We start from the raw sequence: 25,459 nt of genomic DNA, 5'->3' as shown, positions 1-25,459 counted from the left end.
TATGGTGTCCATGGTATCACTGACGAGTCCTATAGGGACAAACAGCTGTATGGTGTCAATGGTATCACTGACGAGTCCTAGAAGGACAAACAGCTGTATGGTGTCCATGGTATCACTGACGAGTCCTAGAAGGACAAACAGCTGTATGGTGTCCATGATATCACTGACGAGTCCGAGAAGGACAAACAGCTGTATGGTGTCCATGATATCACTGACGAGTCCTAGAAGGACAAACAGCTGTATGGTGTAGTATAATTCATTTTGGCTCTACTGAATGAGATTCTTAATTTGTTTTGAAAAGTGCTATCTTGTGTCATTTGTACAATCCGAGAACTTTCGGATTTGTACTTGGATGTGATTTAGCTTATTACATGGACATTAATATGTATTTAGATATGAGGACATTACTGTCTGTTATTATAGAACATGTAATGCATTGACATGAACATAATCTGATGCTGCAGGAAGATTTAACCTGCATTCTGCAACACAACTTTTCCTTATACAATCACACACGTTCGACCCCATATACAAAACACATGTCAGCATAATTTAAATGAATTTCCACAACATCTCTCATATTCAGCCTCATTTAAAACTCACATGATTTATGTCATTTGTGTCTCGGACGCACTACACCAGATCTCAGGTAAGTGCCTTTGACTCACTTCTCCAGACTTCAGGTGTGTGTCAACTCTAGACCATAACAATTTGTATTGTACGCCTTCATACCTCAGATTTCTGTCTTTGACGCGCTTTTCAAAACCTCTGATTTTCCGTTGACGCACTACTCCAGACCTCGGGTTTGTTTAGTTGATGCACTACTCGAGACTTCAGGTTCGTTTCGTTGACGCACTACTCGAGACTTCAGGTTCGTTTAGTTGACGCACTACTCAAGACCTCATGTTCGTTCAGTTGACGCACTACTCAAGACCTCAGATTCGTTCGTTGACGCACTACTCCAGACCTCAGGTTTGTTTAGTTGATGTACTACTCCAGACTTCAGGTTCGTTTAGTTGACGCACTATTCCAGACCTCATGTTCGTTCGTTGACGCACTACTCCAGACCTCAGATTCGTTTGTTGACGCACTACTCCAGACTTCATGTTCGTTTCGTTGACGCACTACTCCAGACCTCATGTTCGTTTCGTTGACGCACTACTCAAGACCTCATGTTCGTTTCGTTGACGCACTACTCAAGACCTCATGTTCGTTTCGTTGACGCACTACTCAAGACCTCATGTTCGTTTCGTTGACGCACTACTCAAGACCTCATGTTCGTTTAGTTGATGTACTACTCCAGACTTCAGGTTCGTTTAGTTGATGCACTACTCCAGACCTCAGGTTTGTTTCGTTGACGCACTACTCAAGACCTCATGTTCGTTTAGTTGATGTACTACTCCAGATTTCAGGTTCGTTTAGTTGATGCACTACTCAAGACCTCATGTTCGTTTCGTTTACGCACTACTCCAGACTTCAGGTTCGTTTAGTTGATGCACTACTCCAGACCTCAGGTTTGTTTCGTTGATGTACTACTCCAGACCTCGGGTTTGTTTAGTTGACGCACTACTCCAGACTTCAGGTTCGTTTCGTTGACGCACTACTCCAGACCTCAGGTTTGTGTCTTTGACGCCTTACTCTAAACCTCAGGTTTGTGTCTTTGACGCCTTACTCTAGACCTCAGATTAGTCCTTCTTAAAGTCATATATCGCATTTAAAACTAGATCGTTTAAGAAATAAACTTGTACTCTCTTCATACTACAAACACTTTTTCTACAGGACAGAGCTTGCATGGTGTTTAAAATATCCTTTATATGCATACCTATCGTCAACAAAGCTACTTTTTGTTATCATCATTCTATCTTTCCGTTTTTAATATGGCCATCCGATTCATGGTTATTTTTCCCATGTCCATTCGTGCAAACCATTTTCTCCTTTTCTTCCGGTTTTGGTTTTGGTTTATATGTTTTTATGTAAAAGTTCAAAAATAGAACTAGGAAACAAAAGTTGTAGAATAGCACCATTCTGACAGCGAGTACTGGATAGTCACAATGCTTTACAAACAGAAACGTCGACAGGGTGTGTCCAATAACCAGGATAAACTGCGCCTGCAACACAAAGGACGAAAGGGAGGTCAACCGAAGATAATTTAATATCTGACTTCCAAATACAATGTTACAACATAAGTATTTAAATAATACTATCTTCTTAATACATTGTTATGTTTGTTAGTTCTATATTTAGTGGCGTATGATTGTGCATGGCGTTAGGTAAAAATGATGACGTAATGTAATGTATGATGACGTATGATGAATGACAACGAATAAGGATGGTGTATAATGATGAACGATGAAAGGAAATGTATGATGACGTTTAATAACGTACAATGATATATGATGATTGTATGATGACGTATGCTGACGTAGTTTGATGTAAGATGACGTATGATGATGTATAATAATGTATGATGATGTATGATGATGTAAGATGACGTATGATGATGTATAATAATGTATGATGATGTATAATAATGTATGATGATGTATAATAATGTATGATGTATAATAATGTATGATGATGTATAATAATGTATGATGATGTAATATGATGTATGTTGATGTAAGATGATGTATGATGATGTATAATGTGTATGATGATGTATGATGATGTAAGATGACGTATGATGATGTATAATAATGTATAATGATGTTGATGATGTATAATGCTGTATGATGATGTATGATGATGTATGATGATGTATAATGATGTATGAAGATGTAAGATGATGTATAATGAAGTATGATGATGTATGTTGATGTAAGATGATGTAAGATTACGTATGATGTATAATGATGTATGCTGATGCATGATGATGTATGATGATGTATAATGATGTATGATGATGTATAATGATGTATGATGATATATAATGATGATGTATGATGATGTATAATGATGTATGCTGATGTATAATGATGTACATATTGGTTTGCGGTGTGGGTTATGTATCATATATGTACTTACGATCTGTATTTTAGTGATGTACTTTTTCCACCATAAATATTTCTGAATAGCGGGTCCACAGGCCGATAGGAAATAGTACATATACATCACACTATGCACCATTGTATTGATGAAAGCGTGAAAGGTTCCCCAGCCACCTGAAAGACAAACATGATGTACCACACTGCAGAAATATTGCATTCCCTTCTAGGATATACAGCATGTAGTTATTTTGGAGGGGAAGTTTCCACAAAAGAGAAGTAACGCACTGTAAACAAGAGGCCCAAAGCGCCTGTATCGATCCCCTGAATATATCATTGCAAAACACTCTCTTTTAAGTTACATCACAATATTTTCCATTTTGGGATACGCTTCAAATTTCAATGGAGTCAATACGTTTTATTACATTTTCGCTCTCTTGGTCCAGATATTACTTAAACCAAATTCGGTTTAAAAGCCCTCGGCTGTGATGCCCCACCACTATGCCCCCAGTAGAAAGATGATTAAGCCGTAAAATAATCTCTTCCCTGTACAATTCATGACCCTTTGCACAACACCCTTTTGAAATGACCTCGCACGCAACAGAACCGCTTTTGGTCGTTCAAATAAAATGTTGCAATTAATAAAATGCCCGCCCATAATAGAACTTATGTCATCCACCAGACTACAGAAATCCCCCAAACTAATAACTAGTCACCCTCTGTAGACCTCCACCGGACAATAGACATCAAACGGACGACGGACATTCAACTATATTCCTCCACTGGACAATAGACATCAACGGACGACGGACATTCAACTGTAGACCTCCACAGGAAATAGACATCAAACGGACATTCAACTGTAGACATCCACAGGAAATAGACATCAAACGGACGACGGACATTCAACTATATACCTCCACTGGACAATAGACATCAACGGACGACGGACATTCAACTATATACCTCCACTGGACAATAGACATCAACGGACGACGGGCATTCAACTGTAGACCTCCACAGAAAATAGACAACAAACGGACGACGGACATTCAACTACATGTATATACCTCCACTGGACAATAGACATCAACGGACGACGGACATTCAACTGTAGACCTCCACAGGAAATAGACATCAAACGGTCAACGGACATTCAACTGTAGACCTCCACAGGAAATAGACATCAAACGGTCAACGGACATTCAACTGTAGACCTCCACAGGAAATAGACATCAAACGGACAACGGACATTCAACTGTAGACCTCCACAGGAAATAGACATCAAACGGACAACGGACATTCAACTATATACCTCCACCGCACAATAGACATCAAACGGACAACACAGAGCCACCCAAACACCCTCTTTGAGAGAGGGGTTATATGGGCATTAACTTGTCGCCAAATAATATCTATTGGATTTGTTCATTCGTACACTATACATCAACCAGAATGGGGACAATTATCAAACCATCAACAGGCGCCCATTGTACTAGACACCCACTGTACTAGACACCCATTGTACTAGACACCCACTGTACCACAGACACCCACTGTACTAGACACCCATTGTACTAGACACCCATTGTACTACAGACACCCACTGTACTACAGACACCCACTGTACCACAGGCACCCACTGTACCACAGACACCCACTGCACCAGACACCCACTTCACCACAGACACCCACTGTACCACAGACACCCACTATACCACAGACACCCACTGTACCACAGACACCCACTGTACCACAGACACCCACTATACTACAGACACCCACTGTACTACAGACACCCACTGTACCACAGACACCCACTGTACCACAGACACCCACTGTACCACAGACACCCACTGTACCAGACACCCACTTCACCACAGACACCCACTTACTAGACACCCACTGTACCACAGACACCCACTATACTACAGACACCCACTGTACCACAGACACCCACTGTACCACAGACACCCACTGTACCACAGGCACCCACTATACCACAGACACCCACTGTACTACAGACACCCACTGTACCACAGACACCCACTGTACCACAGACACCCACTGTACCACAGGCACCCACTATACCACAGACACCCACTGTACCACAGACACCCACTGTACCACAGACACCCACTATACTACAGACACCCACTGTACTAGACACCCACTGTACCACAGACACCCACTGTACTACAGACACCCACTGTACCACAGACACCCCCTGTACCCAGACACCCACTGTACCACAGACACCCACTGTACCACAGACACCCACTGTACCACAGACACCCACTGTACCACAGACACCCACTGTACCACAGACACCCACTGTACTACAGACACCCATTGTACTAGACACCCACTGTACTAGACACCCACTGTACCACAGACACCCACTGTACTACAGACACCCACTGTACCACAGACACCCACTGTACCACAGACACCCACTGTACTAGACACCCACTGTACCACAGACACCCACTGTACTACAGACACCCATTGTACTAGACACAAATTGTACTACAGACACCCACTGTACCAGACACCCACTGTACTAGACACCCACTGTACCAGACACCCACTGTACTAGACACAAATTGTACTACAGACACCCACTGTACCACAGGCACCCACTATACCACAGACACCCACTGTACCACAGACACCCACTGTACCACAGACACCCACTGTACCACAGACACCCACTGTACCACAGACACCCACTGTACTACAGACACCCACTGTACCAGACACCCACTGTACTAGACACCCACTGTACCATAGACACCCACTGTACCAGACACCCACTGTACTAGACACAAATTGTACTACAGACACCCACTGTACCACAGGCACCCACTATACCACAGACACCCACTGTACCACAGACACCCACTGTACCACAGACACCCACTGTACCACAGACACCCACTGTACCACAGACACCCACTATACTAGACACCCACTGTACCACAGACACCCACTGTACCACAGACACCCACTATACAGACACCCACTGTACCACAGACACCCACTGTACCACAGACACCCACTGTACTACAGACACCCACTGTACCACAGACACCCACTGTACTACAGACACCCACTGTACCACAGACACCCACTGTACCACAGACACCCACTGTACTAGACACCCACTGTACCACAGACACCCACTGTACCACAGACACCCACTGTACCACAGACACCCACTGTACCACAGACACCCACTATACTAGACACCCACTGTACCACAGACACCCACTGTACTACAGACACCCACTGTACCACAGGCACCCACTGTACCACAGACACCCCACTGTACCACAGACACCCACTGTACTACAGACACCCACTGTACCACAGACACCCACTGTACCACAGACACCCACTGTACTAGACACCCACTGTACCACAGACGACCACTGTACTACAGACACCCATTGTACTAGACACAAATTGTACTACAGACACCCACTGTACCAGACACCCACTGTACTAGACACAAATTGTACTACAGACACCCACTGTACCACAGGCACCCACTATACCACAGACACCCACTGTACCACAGACACCCACTGTACTACAGACACCCACTGTACCACAGACACCCACTGTACCACAGACACCCACTGTACCACAGACACCCACTGTACTACAGACACCCACTGTACCACAGACACCCACTGTACCACAGACACCCACTATACTAGACACCCACTGTACTACAGACACCCAATGTACTACAGACACTCACTGTACTACAGACACCCACTGTACCACAGACACCCACTGTACCACAGACACCCACTATACCACAGACACCCACTGTACCACAGACACCCACTGTACTAGACATCTACTGTACTAGACACCCACTGTACCACAGACACCCACTATACTAGACACTCACTGTACTACAGACACCCAATGTACTACAGACACTCACTGTACTACAGACACTCACTGTACCACAGACACCCACTGTACCACAGACACCCACTGTACTACAAACACCCACTGTACTACAGACACCCACTGTACTAGACACCCATTGTACTAGACACCCATTGTACTAGACACCCACTGTACTACAGACACCCACTATACTACAGACACCCACTGTACTACAGGCACTCCCACTGTACCACAGACACCCACTGTACCACAGACACCCACTGTACTACAGACACCCACTGTACCACAGACACCCACTGTACCTACAGACACCCACTAGTACTAGACACCCACTGTACCACAGACACCCACTGTATCACAGACACCCACTGTACTAGACACCCACTGTACCACAGACACCCACTGTACCACAGACACCCACTGTACTAGACACCCACTGTACCACAGACACCCACTGTACTACAGACACCCACTGTACTAGACACCCACTGTACCACAGACACCCACTGTACTACAGACACCCACTGTACCACAGACACCCACTGTACTACAGACACCCACAGTACTAGACACCCACTGTACCACAGACACCAACTGTACCACAGACACCCACTGTACCACAGACACCCACTGTACTAGAATCCCACTGTACCACAGACACCCACTGTACTACAGACACCCACTTCACCACAGACACCCACTGTACCACAGACACCCACTGTACTATATCACCCACTACACCACAGACACCCACTGTACTATATCACCCGCTATACCACAGACACCAATCGGACAAGCTACGGATACCCACCTGGTGCAAATTTTATGCCGAACCACCAGTTGAATGGCAGGAATCCATGATGGAATAGGTGCAGAAATGTTAATTGATGAAACTTCTTTTTCAATACAAAAATTATCTGAAAAGAACAACAGACAAAACTCTTTAACCTCATTAAGTTGTACGAGGGCTGATTGATAAGTTGTGAGCCTCGTATTGAAGGAGGTACTTACGGGTATTCTTTTTAAGTCTTACTATTTTCTGACTGTACGAGGTAGCACTCTAAAGTACTTAAACAAGACAAGCGGCAAAATGGTCAAAATAGGTTAGGGTTAGGGTTTGGGTGAAAGAGTCTGTGGTTGCCATGGCTGCCATTTATGATTGTGGCTTTGAATTGATTGAGCATTCGCCTTATTCACCTGATCTCGCTCCATCAGACTTTCATGTATTTCCAAAACTGAAAACAACTATTTCAGGTACCCTAACCCTAACATGCAGTGGATGACTTTCTGAACAGCCAAGAAATGGAGTTATATAAAAGTGGCATTGAGGCCCTTTAAAGGATTCACCACTGGCAAAAGTGTATAGATACTGAAGGGGATTATGTTGAAAATAAAACAAAATATCCGGCAAAATTCAAATCCTTCAAGACGAGGCTCACAACTTATCAATCGGCCCTCGTAGCATTCTTATATGAAAGCATTTAACATTTTTATTTAGATATCTGTGCTGTGCAGATTGGATTTCTTGTTTTTTTTAACTTTCCCTTTCAATTTCCATGAAATCCTAGAAATAGGAGGCAGGTCTATTCGTTATTTAGAAGATAATATAATTCCTTAATTCGAGATTCCAGGTCACGGATATGAACTCATAAACAATAAGCGAAACGTAAACGTACCGTGTCGGTTAATTCTACCATCTTTGATATGAAAAACAGGTATGTAGTAAAGGCCATCTGGAAAACAAGGAAAGCTCCGGATATCATACATAACAAACGTCTAGATATCATACATAACAAACGTCTGGATATCAAACATAACAAACGTCTTGATATCAAACATAACAAACGTCTGGATATCATACATAACAAACGTCTGGATATCATACATAACAAACGTGTAGATATCATACATAACAAACGTCTAGATATCATACATAACAAACGTCTGGATATCATACATAACAAACGTGTAGATATCATACATAACAAACGTGTAGATATCATACATAGCAAACGTCTTGATATCATACATAACAAACGTCTGGATATCATACACATCAAACGTCCAGATATCATACATAACAAACGTCTAGATATCATACATAACAAACGTCTGGATATCATACATAACAAACGTCTAGATATCATACATAACAAACGTCTAGATATCATACATAACAAACGTCTGTATATCATACATAACAAACGTCTAGATATCATACATAACAAACGTCTGGATATCATACATAACAAACTTCTGGATATCATACATAACAAACGTCTGGATATCATACATAACAAACGTCTAGATATCATACACAACACACGTCTAGATATCATACATAACAAACGTCTAGATATCATACATAACAAACGTCTAGATATCATACATAACAAACGCCTAGATATCATACATAACAAACGTCTAGATATCATACATAACAAACGTCTGGATATCATACATAACAAACGTCTGGATATCATACATAACAAACGTCTGGATATCACACATTACAAACGTCTAGATATCACACATAACAAACGTCTAGATATCATACATAACAAACGTCTAGATATCATACATAACAAACGTTTTTGATATCATACATAACAAACGTCTGGATATCATACATAACAAACGTGTAGATATCATACATAACAAACGTCTAGATATCATACATAACAAACGTCTAGATATCATACATAACAAACGTCTAGATATCATGCATAACAAACGTCTGGATATCATACATATCAAACGTCTAGATATCATACATAACAAACGTGTTGATATCATACATAACAAACGTCTGGATATCATACATAACAAACGTCTAGATATCATACATAACAAACGTCTGGATATCATACATAACAAACGTCTGGATATCATACATATCAAACGTCCAGATATCATACATAACAAACGTCTAGATATCATACTTAACAAACGTCTGGATATCATACATAACAAACGTCTAGATATCATACATAACAAACGTCTGGATATCATACATAACAAACGTCTAGATATCATACATAACAAACGTCTGTATATCATACCTAACAAACGTCTGGATATCATACATAACAAACGTCTAGATATCATATATAACAAACGTCTAGATATCATACAAAACAAACGTCCAGATATCATACATAACAAACGTCTGGATATCATGCATAACAAACGTCTAGATATCATACATAAGAAACGTCTAGATATCATACATAAGAAACGTCCAGATATCATACAAAACAAACGTCCAGATATCATACATAACAAACGTCTGGATATCATACATAACAAACGTCTAGATATCATACATAACAAACGTCTAGATATCATACATAACAAACGTCTAGATATCATACAAAACAAACGTCCAGATATCATACATAACAAACGTCTAGATATCATACATAACAAACGTCTAGATATCATACATAACAAACGTCTGGATATCATACATAGCAAACGTCTAGATATATCATACATAACAAACGTCTAGATATCATACATAACACACGTCTAGATATCATACATAACAAACGTCTGGATATCATACATAACAACGTCTAGATATCATACATAACAAACGTCTAGATATCATACATAACAAACGTCTAGATATCATACATAACAAACGTCTGGATATCATACATAACAAACGTCTAGATATCATACAAAACAAACGTCTAGATATCATACATAACAAACGTCTAGATATCATACATAACAAACGTCTAGATATCATACATAACAAACGTCTGGATATCATACATAACAAACGTCTGGATATCATACATAACAAACGTCTGGATATCATACATAACAAACGTCTAGATATCATACATAACAAACGTCTAGATATCATACATAACAAACGTCTAGATATCATACATAACAAACGTCTAGATATCATACATAACAAACGTCTGGATATAATACATAACAAACGTCTGGATATCATACAAAACAAACGTCTGGCTATCATACATAACAAACGTCTAGATATCATACATAGCAAACGTGTAGATATCATACATAACAAACGTCTAGATATCATACATAACACACGTCTAGATATCATACATAACAAACGTCTGGATATCATACATAGCAAACGTCTAGATATATCATACATAAAAAACGTCTAGATATCATATATAACAAACGTCTAGATATCATACATAACAAACGTCTGGATATCATACATAACAAACGTCTGGATATCATACAAAACAAACGTCTAGATATCATACATAACAAACGTCTAGATATCATACATAACAAACGTCTAGATATCATACATAACAAACGTCTAGATATCATACATAACAAACGTCTGGATATCATACATAACAAACGTCTGGATATCATACATAACAAACGTCTGGATATCATACAAAACAAACGTCTAGATATCATACATAACAAACGTCTAGATATCATACATAACAAACGTCTAGATATCATACACAACAAACGTCTGGATATCATACATAACAAACGTCTGGATATCATACATAACAAACGTCTGGATATCATACATAACAAACGTCTGGATATCATACATAACAAACGTCTAGATATCATACATAACAAACGTCTAGATATCATACATAACAAACGTCTAGATATCATACATAACACACGTCTAGATATCATACATAACAAACGTCTGGATATCATACATAACAACGTCTAGATATCATACATAACAAACGTCTAGATATCATACATAACAAACGTCTAGATATCATACATAACAAACGTCTGGATATCATACATAACAAACGTCTAGATATCATACAAAACAAACGTCTAGATATCATACATAACAAACGTCTAGATATCATACATAACAAACGTCTAGATATCATACATAACAAACGTCTGGATATCATACATAACAAACGTCTGGATATCATACATAACAAACGTCTGGATATCATACATAACAAACGTCTGGATATCATACATAACAAACGTCTAGATATCATACATAACAAACGTCTAGATATCATACATAACAAACGTCTAGATATCATACATAACAAACGTCTAGATATCATACATAACAAACGTCTGGATATAATACATAACAAACGTCTGGATATCATACAAAACAAACGTCTGGCTATCATACATAACAAACGTCTAGATATCATACATAGCAAACGTGTAGATATCATACATAACAAACGTCTAGATATCATACATAACACACGTCTAGATATCATACATAACAAACGTCTGGATATCATACATAGCAAACGTCTAGATATATCATACATAAAAAACGTCTAGATATCATATATAACAAACGTCTAGATATCATACATAACAAACGTCTGGATATCATACATAACAAACGTCTGGATATCATACATAACAAACGTCTGGATATCATACAAAACAAACGTCTAGATATCATACATAACAAACGTCTAGATATCATACATAACAAACGTCTAGATATCATACATAACAAACGTCTAGATATCATACATAACAAACGTCTGGATATCATACATAACAAACGTCTGGATATCATACATAACAAACGTCTGGATATCATAAAAAACAAACGTCTAGATATCATACATAACAAACGTCTAGATATCATACATAACAAACGTCTAGATATCATACACAACAAACGTCTGGATATCATACATAACAAACGTCTGGATATCATACATAACAAACGTCTGTATATCATACATAACAAACGTCTAGATATCATACATAACAAACGTCTAGATATCATACATAACAAACGTCTAGATATCATACATAACAAACGTCTGTATATCATACCTAACAAACGTCTAGATAGCATACATAACAAACGTGTAGATATCATACATAACAAACGTCTAGATATCATACATAACAAACGTCTGGATATTATACATAACAAACGTCTAGATATCATACATAACAAACGTTTTTGATATCATACATAACAAACGTCTAGATATCATACATAACAAACCTGTTGATACCATACATAACAAACGTCTGGATATCATACATAACAAACGTCTGGATATCATACATAACAAACGTCTAGATATCATACATACCAAACGTCTAGATATCATACATAACAAACGTCTGGATATCATACATAACAAACGTCTAGATATCATACATAAGAAACGTCTAGATATCATACATAACAAACGTCTAGATATCATACATAACAAACGTCTGGATATCATACATAACAAACGTGTAGATATTATACATAACAAACGTCTAGACATCATACATAACAAACGTGTAGATATCATACATAACAAATATAAAACACATGTCTAATTATCATGCATCACAATCGTCTGGAACGGGCCGGTCTATGCTGTTCGTGTTGTGTCCTTAGGCAAGAAAGACACTGTACCCCAACTGCTCTTGACGGCATACGACGGGCCTCCCGTTTGTCCATTGAGGTAGTCACCATCTACTACAAGAAGGCCCCGTCTCAAAATGACCCTGGCTGTTCACGTGGCGATTAAGTCAGCAACAAACAAACTGACTTATTTATATGTTAGACTGTGAATCGTTGTGTCGTTACCATTAAAATAAGGCACTCTATGCTTAATATGATCAGTGGTTTCGAAAAAAAGATGATTTTGTTATAGATAGCAGGAACTTAACTTCCCAAATAAAGTCGTCAATTGATATCTCATATATAAACAGCGGAAATGCAGCCTTGAAATTTGACCCTTCGCTGCAGAATGGAAGGATTCAACCTCACCGTTAAAAGTTCAACAACCTCGTAATATTGAACGCGGACTACGACCAAAAAACATCTAAGTTTCACAAGGAAGGAAACATTAATAGCACTCACTCGATCTCCGCTTTTTGTGTAGTCAACTGGCTGGCACCCCAGCTTGTATCCCGTTAGCCACCCCGCCATAGCGAACTGAAACAGAGTGATATACAAACAGGACATCCCTGGATAAGACCAATGCAAAGAATGATTAATGAGACAGGGAAATTAATATTTCTTTTATCAATTAATGAATTATTCATATTTAATGCATGCTGATAAAGAAAGAGAGATGGCACATAACGACCCGTGAGTAACTATTTCAGTTTGTAGCATTAATATGGCCTAAAATACAGCACTGGTGACAGGTATATATGTTATCTGTGACAGTGTCTAAAATAGTTAACATGCAAAATGCGCTGGCGACAAAATTTTTTTTAAGGGTTCATAATATAACATCAAAATAAAGAAAGATGAGGCAGGTTGCGAATTAAGTATAAAAAAGAAACCATGGATTTGGATGTAAGTAAGTCCGTGGTGTTACTGTAGGATAAATGCTGTATATAATTACATATGACATTAAATCAAAGGATCTTTTCTTTTTGAAAAACAAAACCGGTCTCGACATTACAAATTATCTCTGTAGGCTTCAATTTTCGAGAATCTATAAATCGCTTCAAATGTTTTGACTTAATTGCTTAACACCATAAATAGAGCAATTATAAAGAATTATAGCTATAATTAGAATAGGTCTATATGATAAACTGAGAATGCTATCATATCCATATCTGGGGTTAAGGCAAGCAACCAGGTACTAGCAACAAACGTCTCACTGTAAAATAATGTAACGCTGTGTATCAAAATCACAGCCGAAGTCTGCAACTCTGCCCCGATTTAGTGTTTATTATTCAGAGAAGGGAATAAGTGCAGAATAAACACCGAAATGATTTATAAAAGACACATCAGATATTAGATATTTCAATTCAAATTAAGTTTTATATGCAGTAGAGCCAAAAAAGGATCCAAACAGCTGTTTCGTCCTTCTAAGGCACGTTAGTACCTATGAGGCGACGGAGAAAACTCAAAAATGAGTCGAAAAAAATGTCAGGAAGGAGAGGTACAATACCTCTGTTTTTAAAAATGAATTTCATAAACAGCTAACGCTCTCTGATGATGGAGATTAGGACCTGTTTTATTCACAAAAGGAATCCAAATCATCATACCTTGCCATGGTGATTATTGTAAAAGAAAAAAGTACATGCATAGTTGCCACTGCGTCTTCCAGTCCCGTTTCTTTAATCAAGGAGGGTGTCAATATGGATCATTGGTCCCTCGGTGATTTTAACGTAAGCTGCATATAGTATGCTGTTCAAAACATTGGTTCTTTTTGTCAGCTCATTGAATTTAAGTTTGAGAGGTCAAATCTCACAGGATGTAAAATGAAATTTTATTTCTGAAGTTCATACAAACTCGGTATTGGAGTAAACATGATACAAACTCAGTATTGGAGTAAACATGATACAAACTCAGTATTGGAGTAAACATGATACAAACTCAGTATAGGAGTAAACATGATACAAACTCAGTATGGAAGTAAACATGATACATTGTAGCTTCGCATGTTCAGATACAGGTTTCAAAAATTGAGTTGAAAAAAACAAACTGAAAATTATGTCAGAGTAACCCCGCTTTATGCCTGGTCTACTTTTTGCAACATATTGGGATCACATAATCTACATTTGGCAAGTTGATGATCCCCAGGGCCCCAAGAGTTTAAAACCTGATACTTCTCTAAACCGCAAAACTATTATTTTACCCGAATATTAAATCGTTTTGATTTCTCCTTTGCTTTATAGAAATGAAAATCACTTCACTTTCTCCCCATCTCTACGGAAATGGGGTAACTTATTTATCTCTCCAGCACTCAAACAATGGGAATATGTTTTACAGGGAATTGTATTTTCTCTCCTATTCTACAGAGGAATCTGCTGCTCATACTTTAATCAGACTTACCTCTTTAGCCATGTAAATGGAGAAAAACACCATTCCGAAGTTGTAGGCCATTACAAACTGTTTCATCTGAAGAGGTTTTCTGTCGGCCATGATTGTGCGTCCATAGTACGCGAATATGTAGTAGCAGATAAGGATGACAGCTGAGGGCACGGGCGAGGACATTAAGGGTAGTCCCTGAACCCGCGGGTCTGAAACAGGAAACAGAAACTATGACACACCTGCAGATCAAAACTATGAAAGATAAGTATGCTACTATACAGGTGAAATGTTTATAGGTTGTTACGTCCTAACGGGGTTTCTTTTCTGCTGCATCCTCTCCGGTAAACATTGTACCCACTGTGGTACTAGTTCAAATAGGAAGCAAGTGTATGAGGCATGGCAAAGAACATGTTTTGTTTTCTTTGGTGAGCCAATAGTTTGCTGGAAAGTGTACTAAACAAAACACATTTACACAGCACATTTTCTAATATAACAAATAAATATTTCAAAAAGATATACTGAAGACTTGAGTTCTTCGAAGTCCGTATTCTAAAGCATACAGACTAACAACACGAACGTGGCTGTACAAAATGATGTGTTTTAACAAACAACTAAGTCAGTAATGATTAAATGCTTCTTTTATAAGAATTCTTGACTGAGTCTGTGTCCATACGTAAATATATTATTCTTCTTCATAACGAAACAACGAGGGCAAACTATGAACAAGGATATAGATTTGTATGGAGCACCAGGAGACCAGGAATGGTAAGCGTCTTAACTAAAACATGTACTGACTTACGACAACTACTTGTCGTGTTTCTAAAAAAAAGCTTCCTTGTTTATCTAGCAGAAAATGTTTGTGGTAAATGTTTAGCCAATTGATTCTTACGACAGGGGCCAAGTAGCTTGAACACTGTGGTCAAGAGACAAAGACTGGTGGCATGCTTTTATTTTAGGTGGCGATAGACAATAATATCTAATAAACAACGCATCATACATTTGTTCGATGGGGATACATAATTAACGTGACAGCAATATATTAGTCAATTATCTATACAGACGCATAGATACGTGACCAGGCATAGAAGTGATTCGGAATAGTGTAACAGTTCTATATACAGACGCATAGATACGTGACCAGGCATAGAAGTGATTCGGGATAGTGTAACAGTTCTATATACAGACGTATAGATACGTGACCAGGCATAGAAGTGATTCGGGATAGTGTAACAGTTCTATATACAGACGTATAGATACGTGACCAGGCATAGAAGTGATTCGGAATAGTGTAACAGTTCTGTATACAGACGTATAGATACGTGGCCAGGCATAGAAGTGATTCGGGATAGTGTAACAGTTCTATATACAGACGCATAGATACGTGACCAGGCATAGAAGTGATTCGGGATAGTGTAACAGTTCTATATACAGACGTATAGATACGTGACCAGGCATAGAAGTGATTCGGGATAGTGTAACAGTTCTATATACAGACGTATAGATACGTGACCAGGCATAGAAGTGATTCGGGATAGTGTAACAGTTCTATATACAGACGTATAGATACGTGACCAGGCATAGAAGTGATTCGGGATAGTGTAACAGTTCTGTATACAGACGTATAGATTCGTGGCCAGGCATAGAAGTGATTCGGGATAGTGTAACAGTTCTATATACAGACGTATAGATACGTGACCAGGCATAGAAGTGATTCGGGATAGTGTAACAGTTCTATATACAGACACGTGCTAGTTTACTCATGGGTCAGAATGTACTTTATTAATATTCATTAGCGAGACGAACTCGAAAAACGCATATTGATTTCAAAAGCATACATGTTTTTACACGTCACTTGTATGAATCTCTGAAAACACATTGATTTGACATACATCGTATAATTTAATGTCAGTTCATATGTTTGTTAATATAGTTTTTAAAAGGATGATTTTTATGAAACCGGAATAAATCAAAGTGAACGATACATAAAAATATGGTTAATAATGATCATATGTTAATAAATGTGTAATATCGTTGTTTGAAATCCCACCAAAGTAGGTCACTGTTACAGGTAACCATGACTACCGATCATTTCTTCCCCAAAGTAACTTTAAATGAAGATTCTGATCAAGACGTAATGTGTGTTAAATCTCCTTTACTGCTCAAATCACACAGAAAACGTATATAGAATGCGATGATTTTATTAACCGCTGTAAATGGCCTACAATTAAATGTTAGTTGACTTCGCACTTAGGAAGTAACAGAAATAGACTCGTCACTGCAACAAGTGATAAAAAACAACTTATGTTTGTTTCGACACCGATTCTTCCCTTGACAACACCTAGTAACATCGTTGCAATTGCTTACAAACAGGTTTTGTGTTTTAGGCATACAAAAGTTCCATCACAGGCACGCAGGTAAAAGGTCGAGTCATCGACGGTTTTATTCTGTCTCTAGACACAATGTATTCTGTCTCTCTAGACACAATGTATTCTGTCTCTAGACACAATGTATTCTGTCTCTCTAGACACAATGTATTCTGTCTCTCTATACACAATGTATTCTGTCTCTCTAGACACAATGTATTCTGTCTCTCTAGACACAATGTATTCTGTCTCTAGACACAATGTATTGTCTCTCTAGACACAATGTATTCTGTCTCTAGACACAATGTATTCTGTCTCTCTAGACACAATGTATTCTGTCTCTCTAGACACAATGTATTCTGTCTCTCTAGACACAATGTATTCTGTCTCTAGACACAATGCATTCTGTCTCTCTAGACACAATGCATTCTGTCTCTAGACACAATGTATTCTGTCCCTCTAGGCACAATGTATTCTGTCTCTCTAGACACAATGTATTTTGTCTCTCTAGACACAATGTATTCTGTCTCTAGACACAATGTATTCTGTCTCTCTAGACACAATGTATTCTGTCTCTCTAGACACAATGTATTCTGTCTCTCTAGACACAATGTATTCTGTCTCTAGACACAATGCATTCTGTCTCTCTAGACACAATGTATTCTGTCTCTCTAGACACAAGGTATTCTGTCTCTCTAGACACAAGGTATTCTGTCTCTATACACAATGTATTCTGTCTCTCTAGACACAATGTATTCTGTCTCTAGACACAATGCATTCTGTCTCTCTAGACACAATGCATTCTGTCTCTCTAGACACAATGTATTCTGTCTCTCTAGGCACAATGTATTCTGTCTCTCTAGACACAATGTATTCTGTCTCTAGACACAATGTATTCTGTCTCTCTAGGCACAATGTATTCTGTCTCTCTAGACACAATGTATTTTGTCTCTCTAGACACAATGTATTCTGTCTCTCTAGACACAATGTATTCTGTCTCTCTAGACACAATGTATTCTGTCTCTAGACACAATGCATTCTGTCTCTCTAGACACAATGTATTCTGTCTCTCTAGACAAGGTATTTTGTCTCTCTATACACAATGTATTCTGTCTCTCTAGACACAATGTATTCTGTCTCTCTAGACACAATGTATTCTGTCTCTCTAGACACAATGTATTCTGTCTCTCTAAACACAATGTATTCTGTCTCTCTAGACACAATGTATTTTGTCTCTCTAGACACAATGTATTCTGTCTCTCTAGACACAATGTATTCTGTCTCTCTAGACACAATGTATTCTGTCTCTCTAGACACAATGTATTCTGTCTCTCTAGACACAATGCATTCTGTCTCTAGACACAATGCATTCTGTCTCTCTAGACACAATGCATTCTGTCTCTCTAGACACAATGCATTCTGTCTCTCTAGACACAATGTATTCTGTCTCTAGACACAATGTATTCTGTCTCACTAGACACAATGTATTCTGTCTCTCTAGACACACCTGGTGTCGTTCTCCTGTGCTCGCTCTAGACACAATGTTTCTGTCTCTCTAGACACGGCTGGTGTCATTCTACTGTTCTCGCCCTAGACACAATGTATTCTGTCTTTCTAGACACGGCTGGTGACGTTCTCCTGTTCCCCCGCTAGACACAATGTGTTTTGTGAGGTTATATTATTCTAATTCCCTAGACGTAATTGGTGTTTTTTCCGTTTTGTTGTTCTCGCGATAAATAGGGACGCTATCTCTTTAGACGCAATAGAAAGGTCCGGAATTGTAAGACATGGCTGTTTGGCTTATACAGTATTTAGGACAATCGGGTATTGACTACAAAATTATGTCGGTACTTCCTTCGTCATACTGCTGAAATCCGGGTACAAATAAAATGTACTTTGAAGTGGTCGACATGTATTCATCGTAACCAGTGAAACTTTACACTGTATCTGTTTCAGTCGCTGTCACCTAGTTAACCGGTAAACATATCTACAGATGTCCTAAACATTCCCGGATGTAGACTTCAGAAACTATTAAATAAACTTTATACACAAACATAAAACATTACTTTTCATCAAATTTAAAACATTGGTGACCAAAACATCTACAATACATTACAGATAACGTCACACCTCGTCTAGTATACACCACAGGTCACACCACGTCTAGTATAAACCACAGGTCACACCACGTATAGTATGTACCACAGATCACACCACGTCTAGTATACACCACAGGTCACACCACGTCTAGTATACACCACAGGTCACACCACGTCTAGTATACACCACAGGTCACACCACGTCTAGTATACAACACAGGTCACACCACGTCTAGTATACACCACAAGTCACACCACGTCTAGTATACACCACAGGTCACACCACGTCTAGTATACAACACAGGTCACACCACGTCTAGTATACACCACAGGTCACACCACGTCTAGTATACACCACAGGTCACACCACGTCTAGTATACACCACAGGTCACACCACGTCTAGTATACACCACAGGTCACACCACGTCTAGTATACAACACAGGTCACACCACGTCTAGTATACACCACAGGTCACACCACGTCTAGTATACAACACAGGTCACACCACGTCTAGTATACACCACAGGTCACACCACGTCTAGTATACACCACAGGTCACACCACGTCTAGTATACACCACAGGTCACACCACGTCTAGTATACACCACAGGTCACACCACGTCTAGTATACACCACAGGTCACACCACGTCTAGTATACACCACAGGTCACACCACGTCTAGTATACAACACAGGTCACACCACGTCTAGTATACACCACAGGTCACACCACGTCTAGTATACACCACAGGTCACACCACGTCTAGTATACACCACAGGTCACACCACGTCTAGTATACACCACAGGTCACACCACGTCTAGTATACAACACAGGTCACACCACGTCTAGTATACACCACAGGTCACACCACGTCTAGTATACACCACAGGTCACACCACGTCTAGTATACAACACAGGTCACACCACGTCTTGTATACACTACAGGTCACATCACATCTAGTATACAACACAGGTCACACCACGTCTAGTATACACCACAGGTCACACCACGTCTAGTATACACCACAGGTCACACCACGTCTAGTATACACCACAGGTCACACCACGTCTAGTATACAATACAGGTCACACCACGTCTTGTATACACTACAGGTCACATCACATCTAGTATACAACACAGGTCACACCACGTCTAGTATACAACACAGGTCACACCACGTCTAGTATACAACACAGGTCACACCACGTCTAGTATACAACACAGGTCACACCACGTCTTGTATACAGTACAGGTCACACCACGTCTAGTATACAACACAGGTCACACCACGTCTTGTATACACTACAGGTCACATCACATCTAGTATACAACACAGGTCACACCACGTCTAGTATACAACACAGGTCACACCACGTCTAGTATACAACACAGGTCACACCACGTCTAGTATACAACACAGGTCACACCACGTCTTGTATACAGTACAGGTCACACCACGTCTAGTATACAACACAGGTCACACCACGTCTTGTATACACTACAGGTCACATCACATCTAGTATACACCACAGGTCACACCACGTCTAGTATACAACACAGGTCACACCACGTCTAGTATACAACACAGGTCACACCACGTCTAGTATACACCACAGGTCACACCACGTCTAGTATACAACACAGGTCACACCACGTCTAGTATACACCACAGGTCACACCACGTCTAGTATAAACCACAGGTCACACCACGTCTAGTATACACCACAGGTCACACCACGTCTAGTATAAACCACAGGTCACACCACGTCTAGTATACACCACAGGTCACACCACGTCTAGTATAAACCACAGGTCACACCACGTCTAGTATACACCACAGGTCACACCACGTCTAGTATACACCACATGTCACACCACGTCTAGTATACACCACAGGTCACACCACGTCTAGTATACACCACAGGTCACACCACGTCTAGTATAAACCACAGGTCACACCACGTCTAGTATAAACCACAGGTCACACCACGTCTAGTATACACCACAGGTCACACCACGTCTAGTATACACCACAGGTCACACCACGTCTAGTATACACCACAGGTCACACCACGTCTAGTATACAACACAGGTCACACCACGTCTAGTATACACCACAGGTCACACCACGTCTAGTATACACCACAGGTCACACCACGTCTAGTATACAACACAGGTCACACCACATCTTGTATACACTACAGGTCACATCACATCTAGTATACAACACAGGTCACACCACGTCTAGTATACGCCACAGGTCACACCACGTCTAGTATACACCACAGGTCACACCACGTCTAGCATACACCACAGGTCACACCACGTCTAGTATACACCACAGGTCACACCACGTCTAGTATACAATACAGGTCACACCACGTCTTGTATACACTACAGGTCACATCACATCTAGTATACAACACAGGTCACACCACGTCTAGTATACAACACAGGTCACACCACGTCTAGTATACAACACAGGTCACACCACGTCTAGTATACAACACAGGTCACACCACGTCTAGTATACAACACAGGTCACACCACGTCTTGTATACACTACAGGTCACATCACATCTAGTATACACCACAGGTCACACCACGTCTAGTATACAACACAGGTCACACCACGTCTAGTATACAACACAGGTCACACCACGTCTAGTATACACCACAGGTCACACCACGTCTAGTATACAACACAGGTCACACCACGTCTTGTATACACTATAGGTCACACCACGTCTAGTATACAACACAGGTCACACCACGTCTTGTATACACTACAGGTCACATCACATCTAGTATACAACACAGGTCACACCACGTATAGTATACACTACAGGTCACACCACGTCTAGTATACACCACAGGTCACATCACGTCTAGTATACAACACAGGTCACACCACGTCTAGTATACAACACAGGTCACACCACGTCTAGTATACACCACAGGTCACACCACGTCTAGTATACAACACAGGTCACACCACGTCTTGTATACACTATAGGTCACACCACGTCTAGTATACAACACAGGTCACACCACGTCTAGTATACACCACAGGTCACACCACGTCTAGTATACAACACCGGTCACACCACGTCTAGTATACAACACAGGTCACACCACGTCTAGTATACAACACAGGTCACACCACGTCTTGTATACACTACAGGTCACATCACATCTAGTATACAACACAGGTCACACCACGTCTTATATACACCACAGGTCACACCACGTCTAGTATACACTACAGGTCACACCACGTCTTGTATACACCACAGGTCACACCACGTGTAGTATACCATAGGTCGCACCACGTGTAGTATACCACAGGTCACACCACGTGTAGTATACACTACAGGTCACACCACGTCTTGTATACACCACAGGTCACACCACGTGTAGTATACCATAGGTCGCACCACGTGTAGTATACCACAGGTCACACCACGTCTAGTATACACTACAGGTCACACCACGTCTTGTATACACCACAGGTCACACCACGTGTAGTATACCATAGGTCACACCACGTGTAGTATACCACAGGTCACACCACGTGTAGTATACCACAGGTCACACCACGTGTAGTATACACTACAGGTCACACCACGTCTAGTATACAACACAGGTCACACCACGTCTAGTATACACTACAGGTCACACCACGTCTAGTATACAACACAGGTCACACCACGTGTAGTATACCATAGGTCGCACCACGTGTAGTATACCACAGGTCACACCACGTGTAGTATACCATAGGTCACACCACGTGTAGTATACCACAGGTCACACCACGTGTAGTATACACTACAGGTCACACCACGTCTTGTATACACCACAGGTCACACCACGTGTAGTATACCATAGGTCGCACCACGTGTAGTATACCACAGGTCACACCACGTGTAGTATACCACAGGTCACACCACGTGTAGTATACCACAGGTCGCACCACGTGTAGTATACAACACATGTCGCACGTAAGTGGTCGCAAGTGTGTTCTGTATCTTATTTTAATTCTTTTATTTTTCTCATTTTGATGATGTTTTGTCCAGGAGTATCATACTAAGTATACTGTAGGTTATATTTTACTTATACTTGTAAGGGGCATGTATAAACGTTTAAAGAGCGTTTTACAGGTAGACGACGGTAATACCCCCAGGGTAATTGTATTTATAAGTGACCATACATGATGGCGGACAGTGTTGCGAGACATTCCTATCATAATGTTACAGGTTTATATTTCATTTACATTCCTATTCACAACAAAGTTTCAGCGAAGCATGTCACAGCTACATCACCAGAATATGTACATGTACATGAATAGACCTATTCGATCAGATAGATGTACAGGGGCGGGGCACCTTCTTTAGGAACTTAGATGTGTCTAGTTTTCTCACACCAACATCAACCAGATTCTACACCGCGTGAATCCTGCGTATAATATTTTAAACAATTCTTCACATTAAACAGCTGACAAAACCTAAAACTTATTCTAATGTTGATACACGTGTCGTGAAGTGGCAATACTCAGTGTGTGTATGTGTGGTTGTGAGAGGTTGTGTGTGTGTGTGTGTGTAATAGATGTGTGTTGTCAAACTAACCATGCAAGTGATTGTGTGAGAGGCGACAGCCGGTGACACCTTGCTATCAATCCGCATGTACAACATTCAGCTTATATTAGAGAGTCTGAAATGTATTTGTCATAAATAAAAGTATGTCTTTCGTTTAAATAGATTATCTCCGCATTAAAGCTCCGACAGAAATCTCCACTTACCTCCCGCTTCGAGGAATTCGTGGTACCTGTCCCTTGTCTTCCTCACAAACTCCATATTGGTACTTGCGTGGGTCCTCCCGTCTTATGACTGACGGTATCTGTATGACAGTCTCGCGCCACTGACTCACCCACTGTAAGTAAATTAAACGCGGCTGAAATCTGTTTCCCACTGAGCTTTTAACTTCAAGTGAGATGCACTGCACGATTATAACAATATGCTTCACCAATAACGTAATTAGTCAAATCATTATTTCGTATGATTTGGCATCCATACCATACAATTCAAACGGTTTCTTACGACGACTAGACGTGTTAAAGTTAATTTAACGTTGAAAATACTCTATATACGAGGTTTTTGTTTGGTCCCAATAACAAAAATCAGCCAACCTTAAAATGTATGTACCAGCTTGTTTTCTGGGTACATTTGTAGACTATCACGTCACGGTTCACTTACAACCACATCTCATCAACAGGGTTTATTGATCATCGGATATATTTGTACATA

General features: G+C 40.1%; 1 protein-coding gene across 2 annotated transcripts; it reads right to left on the bottom strand.

Annotated features, from left to right (window-relative positions):
* Nucleotides 1-225: 225 nt before the first annotated feature.
* Nucleotides 226-25,080, bottom strand: LOC117323957 (elongation of very long chain fatty acids protein 7-like). 2 transcript variants are annotated; one of them, XR_004531871.1, is made up of 8 exons: nt 24,955-25,080; nt 15,712-15,899; nt 13,777-13,851; nt 8,591-8,647; nt 7,726-7,831; nt 3,025-3,161; nt 1,170-2,108; nt 226-1,135 (listed from the first exon to the last, which is right to left on the bottom strand). XR_004531871.1 is itself a non-coding variant. In XM_033879517.1 (7 exons), exons 1-7 carry the CDS (start codon nt 25,007-25,009, stop codon nt 1,854-1,856), a joined length of 873 nt encoding a protein of 290 aa, XP_033735408.1. In that variant the 5' UTR covers nt 25,010-25,080; the 3' UTR covers nt 226-1,853. The 2 variants fall into 2 exon arrangements, 1 of the variants encoding a protein (XP_033735408.1); XM_033879517.1 differs by having other exon boundaries at nt 226-2,108.
* Between the last annotated feature and the right edge of the window lie 379 nt (nt 25,081-25,459).

The sequence above is a fragment of the Pecten maximus genome, chromosome 3, assembly GCF_902652985.1.
Source record: "Pecten maximus chromosome 3, xPecMax1.1, whole genome shotgun sequence".
Lineage (NCBI taxonomy): Eukaryota > Metazoa > Mollusca > Bivalvia > Pectinida > Pectinidae > Pecten > Pecten maximus.
Note: the sequence above shows the minus strand (reverse complement) of the source record. Positions and strands in the feature narration are given on the sequence as shown.